This window comes from Mustela erminea, chromosome 12 (genome assembly GCF_009829155.1).
Source record: "Mustela erminea isolate mMusErm1 chromosome 12, mMusErm1.Pri, whole genome shotgun sequence".
NCBI lineage: Eukaryota > Metazoa > Chordata > Mammalia > Carnivora > Mustelidae > Mustela > Mustela erminea.
In genome coordinates, this window is record NC_045625.1 from 2834616 (window position 1) to 2841262 (window position 6647).

Below are 6647 nucleotides of genomic sequence, written 5' to 3' on the forward strand. Positions count from 1 at the left end.
TGCCTCCCCTCTTTGTTCAAGGGAACTGCTTCTCTCCTCCGTCCTCTCCCACTCCCTCCCTGCACACCCCCCCCCCCCCCGCCCCCCGCACTTCTGTCCTAACCCTGACCTCCAGACCCAGCCCGACCCTGACTGGAACATCCCCCTGCCAGGCTGAGAGACCCCCCTCCCCAAGCAGGCTCTAGCGCAGCCCCGGCTCCTCACCCCCACCTCCCCAACCAAGGACAAACCCGCCACCACCTGCGTGCAGGTGCTGTCAGCGGGGCAGCCTGGCACCTGCGGAACCTTCCAGGTTCCCTCTTCTCTTCCCTCCTGCCCCGCCTCGGGCCCATCTTCACCCACCGGGGGTCCTGCAGGAGCAGCCGGGGCCCTCCCTGCCCACTCGGTCTGACACAGTGGCTCTCCCGGGTCACTCCCTCCCCCACCCACCTTGAAGGCAGCCTGGGCCATCGGGGAGGGAGGAGGCGGCAGGAGCCACGGAGGCCTGGCAGTTCTGTAAGGTTGACTCCTGGTTCCTAAGCCCGCTCCCGCTCCCGCTCCCGGCATCAGCCAGCCCGGCCCTGGGACCTGCGCTCAGGCCTGCAGGTCAGTCCTTTTTCCCAAGACAGGGAGCTCATAATGAGCACACACTCTGCCCTAAATGACATCTCAGCAGAATGCCCCCGACCGGAAGCCGCTGCCCTCACAGGTCACCCCCCAACCCTACCCCATGATGCTCTGAGGCTGAGACCCCTCTTTGGGTGGCAGCATCCTGACTACAGCCTCGGATCCCAGCCCAGCATCCTGACTGCATCCTCGGACCCCAGCCCTGCTCTCCCACTGCTTGGCCCATGGCTCCACACCCTGTCCTTGAAGATGGGATGGGGAGTTGGCCGGAGGCCCACCCGGTGGAGGAGGCCTCGCACTCACCAAGCACCATCCTAAGTTGGCCTGCTGGGGCTGCTGCCCTGGCAGCCGCCAGCGCCCGGCGTCCACAGCCACCGCAACCACTTACCAGCTCTGCCACCACAAGCCAAACCCCGAAACAACTTGGGACTGTTTTCTGCTGGGAAAACACCCAGTTCTACAAAATCCCGGAAGCAGCAGGTCGGCGGCCTTTCCATGGCGCTTCCCGGCCAGCGAGCGCAGCAGCGCGGCAGGGCGTCCCGGTCATGGGCGAGGAACGGGGCATCCCGCATGGAAGCTCCGAGACGTTTACAAAATAAAGATACTGAGTAATCATGTGTCTCTCGTTTTTCCAAGGCTTTTGCTTAAACAAGAACCGCCGCTGTGGTTTCCAGCCAGCGTCCTCCCTGCGCACAGATCTTCCCCGGGAGGGAGCTCACACTGTGCACTCGGTTCAGGGACCGAGCCCTGTGAAGACCCTACACCCTCGTTGGCAGGTACAAGTCGGCCCCGGGGACCTTGCTGGGACCCGCTGCCGGCGCGGCCACATTGTCCCTGCCGTCCTGACAGACTCCCGGACGCAAGGTCAAGGTGGGCCCCTTGAAGCCCCACCCGGGCGTCCCTGCCTTGGCGCCTGCTTGAGTGTCCTCGATTTTGCCTGGGACAGACTCCTTCTGTGGCATCTTTGGTCGGTCAGACCCTTACAGAAAGAACAAAGATTTTGAGCTTTAAGCAATCACTCCATCAACGTGTTAAAAAAATAAGTTTAATGCAGGTGGCTCATCTCATAAAGAATTTAACAGGCGCTCGCGTCACCGAGCACCTCTGTGTTCACCGTGCCAGCTCCTCATGTGGCCGCAACCACAATCGAGGCAGCCCAGCCACACCCCTCCTGCCGTCCTGACGGTGTGGACACATGTCCACCTCTGTGGCGGGAGCTCTGGAGGATCGGAGTTAACACAGAACAAAACGTTTAGGAAACAGCATGATTTAGTGCAAAAGATTCTCTGCGGCGCTGAGAAGTGGGGTACACGCAGGTCAGCTCCCCGCCGGGCATCCAGGGAGCCCGCAGACTCCACCCAAGCAAGGACTTCGTCCCGGGAGCCCTCCCACCGTCCCCGAGTTGACAACTGCTGGACAGAAGCCGGCTACAAATCAAAGAGCGTGGTTTACAGCCGAGCTTTCTTCACCTTCTCTTCCTGATTTGGAGTCTTCCTCCCGGGGCACCCAACTGTCCAACAGCTCCCCTGGCCTCTGGACTTCCTGGGCACACAAGGTCAAAGGGGCGACTGCCCATGCTCGGGGGTGGGGAGGCACAACTCGGGATGAGGGGTTTGTCACCCCCAGGATGGGGCCGTCTGCTGTCCCTGGTCTCTGCCTGTCATCCCAGCACCATTATTCCGAGCGGCTTCTCACCTGCCAAGGACACCTGCTGTGACTATGGGGCACCAGGCCACCCTCTCCTCCTCTGACAGAGAAGCGAGGGGTCTGCACAAGACATGGGCCCCCGGATGGACCAACAGGCCCTTTGCTCCTTTCGGCCTCACATTCAGTTCTGCTTATCCCTCAGCAGCGGCTCCGACACAGGGGCAAGAACACAGGGACAGCCCAGCCCGTGCACACGCACGCCCAAGAGGGGCTCTTCTAGCAGAAGCTCCGCTCACGTCCCAGGGACAGGCGCGCAGAGGCTGTGGTGCTTCTCCAGACCTCTGACGTCAGCTCCCAGCACGCACGATTCAGTGCCAGCCATCCCTCAAAGGGAGAGAGGGCAAAGCTCGGCTCCCCTCCCCACTTGCAGCCGGAAGGAGTTCAGGGGCGTCCCAGCATTCTACACTCGGAGAGACTATGGGATCCCGCCTGATGTTTTCAACAAATCTGCCCAAGAGGAAGGCAGATCGTCCAGGTTCAGGGCTGATCCCCAATCTGGGAATTGGCCAAGGCTGCCTGTGACTCCCACTCAATCATGTCTAAGCAAACCAATGTGGCCCAGAAGCCCGGCCTGGGACTCAGGACTCCGCCGCCACTCAGGGGGACAGACGGAGGGCCTGAGAGCTGTGCCGGGACGTGGGCGGCCCAGGGCAGAGCGAGCAGCTTTGTGGCAGTGTGGACGCCAGCCACTTGAGCCTGACACTTCCCTAAGGCTGGGGCCGGGGCTGGGGGCTCACGGGGAGGGACCGTGCAGCTGGCCAGGAGGCCCTCGCTCGCAGCCTGTGATGCCCGTGTCCCAGAGAGGAAGCAGGGACACAGAGGCGCTCCAAGGGCAGGCTGGGCAAACAGGCCTCATCCTGGTACAGCCGGGAAAAGCGAGGGCTGGAAGCGTGGGCTGGCGGCCAGGAGGCCTGACCCCCCAGGGACATACAAGGAGGGTCAGTGCAGAAAACGAGCAGCAGAGGGGGCGCCCGCGTCCCCTTCCCGGAGCAGTCTCAGCACCCCGCCGCCCAGACCCGCGAGGCGGGAGGAGTCCGGACCCAGCCGGTCAGGAGAAGCACGGGCCACGGGGAAGACAGCCCGCGGCGGAGGCCCGGGCCGGGCCCTCACATGTCCACGAAGACCATGAAGCACCAGCCCAGGCCCCCGACCAGCAGCACGGTCACGCGGATGCCGTAGATGAGCAGCTCGTTGAGGAGGCGGAAGTCCACGCGCCGGCGGCCCAGCAGCAGCAGCAGCACGGACAGCTTGAGCTGGAAGCGCAGCAGGACGCGCACGCCCAGGTACTGCAGGCAGAAGAGCGCGGCCAGCGCGCCCCAGAGCGCCGCGGTGAACAGGCTGCAGCTGAAGTAGAGCAGGAAGCGGATGAAGCCGTACAGCCAGCGCGCGCGCACGTACACGTCGAAGTTGTTGTACTTGGTGCGGGCCAGGCGGGAGGTGCGCGCCGGCCCGCAGGCCGCGTGCAGGCAGGTGGTGTGCGGGCCGTGGAAGGAGCGCACCCGCCGCGGGATGGGCATGACCGGCATCGGGGCCCGGGCGCTGTGGCGAGCTGGTGGCAGCACTGGTGTCCGCGCAGCGGTCGGCATAGGCGTCATGGGCACCTAGGCCCGCGCGTGGCAGCTGAGCCCGGGGGGGGTGCAGCGGCCTGCGGGGAAGTCACAGAGACAGGAGCGGGGTGAGCCCCGGGACGCCGGAGCCGGCCACGGGGAACCTGCCCCCTCGGCTCAGGTGCCCGGGGGCCGCTCTCGCCACAAGAAGCACCGAGGACGCTTCAGAGGCACCGGACGCAGACCGAGGAGCCAAGCGCGAGACCGGACAGGGGGTCCGGAGCCCTGGCGCTGAGGCTCCCTAGGAATGACCTGAAGCCGGTCCGCCCCCCTCCCCTCCCTGCCCGGCTGGCCGGCAGGGGCGCTGGGCTCCCGTGGGGGCGGGGGGGTGGGGAGGGACGCTGGGGACCACGCCTGGCAGGCAGAGGACATCACAGGCCTACGGACCTGGGACCAAGAAAGGACAAACGCCGAGTGGTCTCTGGTGACCGCCTAAATCACTCGTGGGGGGAAAGCTGCACGTGCGGACGTGTGAACAGCGGGGCAGCCGGGGGGCTACGGGCTCGGGAGACACGTCCCACGGGCCGGCCAGGGGCCTGCGGGGGGGCGGAGGCCGGGCGGGTCCAGGGCTTCCCGCAGGCTCCGCCAGAGCCTGGTCTGAGCCCCGGGCGGCTCCGCGCGCTTGCCTCGGCCCGGCCCGCACCTGCACCTGCGGGCCTCGTCCGCTGGACCCCGCGAGGCTCCCTGCCCGCCTCCCTCCCGCCCCGGGCCCGCCGCCGCCACGCACGCCCCCCCCCCCCCGCCCAGCGTCCGCGCCGCGGGCTCCCGGGGCAGGCAGGCGAAGGGCACCGGCGCGGACCCGCGAGCCACCCCCGGGCAGGCCCGTCCGCCGCTCACCAGGTGCCCTCTCCGCGCCGGCGCCGGGGAAGGCCGGCGGTGCGGGCGGCAGGGCCTGCGGCACCCCCCGGCCCACGGGGCTCCAGGAGCAGGGCGGCCGCATGGTGCCCACGGCGCGGCGGCTGCGGGGCCCAGCCGCTCACGCGTCCCTGCCCGAGGCCGCCCCGAAGGGCCCGGGGCTTGCGCGCCCGGCGGCCGGCGGCGTTTGGCCCAGTGCGGGAGCCGTAGCGCCGTCCCTCTGCGGCCACCGTAGCACTTCCCTCCCACCCCTCCGCCCGAGCCGACACCGAGAGCGCCTCCCTTCCCCCCCGGCTCGGAGAGACTCTGAGCAGCCGGAACTCGACACTTCCCCAGGGCGTGCGTGCTTACGTGCCTGCGTGCGCGCCGTCCTTAGCACTGCCGCCCGACGCCTCGTCCCGCGTACGCTGCCGGCTGCTCGGTCTGTCCTGCGCAGGCGCAGATGGTGGGCCTGCGCGTGCGGACCGTGGGCAGCCCCTCCGCGCACGCGCGCGCCGTCCTCACGTGTCCGCGGCCCGCGGAGCGGCGGCCGGGCTGGGGACCGGCCCACTCCCGCCGCCGCGCCCGGCGTTGCCCCAGCCGGACCCAGAGGGTTGCGCGCGGATTCGTGAAGGGTTTCAGGCCTGCCGGGTTCCGGGTCTCTCTCTCGTAGATGCGGCTGCGCGTCCCCGAGAATGGGGGCCCGCCGCCGGGCCGCTGCAGCCCTCCGGGGTGGCCGCCGCCTCCCGGGCCCGAAGCCCCGTGGCCCTCGCCTCCGGCCCGCACCCCGCACCCCGCACCCGGTCCCTGCTGCGGGCTCCTGCGTCCTGGCCTTTGCGCTCCTGGCCCTCGGGGAGGAGGCCGGCAGGGTCAGCGGAAGGAGCGGGAGCGCTTTGAAAGGTGCCCGGAGCAACCGTGAAGGGGCAGCACATGGCAGAAGAGGATATTTTATAAATATTCCCTAAAATGCAGCCTTCTGCTGGCTGGGTTTCTGCAGTAACCGCCTGCTCCGCACTCGGGCTCTCTCCCGCCCGGTCCAGCCCTGTCCCCCGGGGCACCCCATCAGGCCCCTCCAGGTCTGTGCGGAGGTCCCATTGCTCGCTGCATGACCTGTCCCTTCTCGCCGGTTCTGTTCCTCCTCAGCCGCCTGCCGAGCTCCTGCTCACCTGCGAGACCCCAGTCCAGTGCCCCCTCCTCCGGAAAGCTGCCTCCGCCCGCGCGGCGTCCCTTCCCGGGCACCCATGCCCTCCCCGAGTGTGCGCGGGGCTGCTGCTTGCTCTGCGCGGTCTTCCATCCCCAGAGCTGCAGACATCTCGTGGACAGACCCACGCCCCCATCAGCCCAGTTTTCTCGCCCGGCCCCGGTGAGACGGGCTTCTGCTTGGTGGCCCGGTACACACGGACCGAGTTCACACAACCCCGCAAGCTTCACGAAACAGCACTTCTGAGCCACAGTCTGGTCCGTCCCCAGGTGCCGCCCAGGCTCGCAGGTAAGGAGCCTGGCCGGCGAGCACAGGCTGCGTCCTCAGGGCTGCCTCGGGGCAGGGCCGGGGAAGCCTCCGACCCCATCATTTGGGGCCCGGGTGGGGATCCTGATCCTGCTCTCCACCCTCCTGAGTACCCCCGTCCCCCGGCTTCCCCTCGGGGCTGGGCGTCAGGCAGTGGCCGGGCGCCACCTGCCGGGACGGTCTCCTGTTGCTGCAGACCGGCTCTGCGGAGGGAAGGCTGGGAGCGAGGCTGGGTCCACCGGGGGCTTCCAGGCCTTAAAGCGGCTGCCTGGACCCGCCCAGCCCCGCGCCCCCTGTGCCATCTGGGGCTGCTTTCGAGCTTCTGTGGCAGAATGGAGTGGGCTCCTGGGAGGACACCCAAAGGCCTACAAACCCGAGAACCTCTA

At 68.0% G+C, this 6647-nt stretch overlaps 1 protein-coding gene across 4 annotated transcripts; it reads right to left on the reverse strand.

Moving 5' to 3' along the window:
• Window positions 1-1632: 1632 nt before the first annotated feature.
• On the reverse strand, window positions 1633-5213 carry TMEM250 (transmembrane protein 250). 4 transcript variants are annotated; one of them, XM_032308060.1, is made up of 2 exons: window positions 5127-5213; window positions 1633-3958 (listed from the first exon to the last, which is right to left on the reverse strand). In XM_032308060.1, the coding sequence occupies exon 2, from the start codon at window positions 3906-3908 to the stop codon at window positions 3420-3422; it is 489 nt and encodes a 162-aa protein (XP_032163951.1). In that variant the 5' UTR covers window positions 3909-3958; window positions 5127-5213; the 3' UTR covers window positions 1633-3419. The 4 variants fall into 4 exon arrangements, with proteins under 4 accessions (XP_032163951.1, XP_032163950.1, XP_032163949.1 ...); XM_032308059.1 differs by having other exon boundaries at window positions 5131-5209; XM_032308058.1 differs by lacking the exon at window positions 5127-5213 and adding an exon at window positions 4758-5014.
• Between the last annotated feature and the right edge of the window lie 1434 nt (window positions 5214-6647).

Coding starts and splice junctions, on each gene's coding strand:
- TMEM250 (XM_032308060.1), bottom strand. CDS start 3,908: ATGACGCCTATGCCGACCGCTGCGCGGACACCAGTGCTGCCACCAGCT.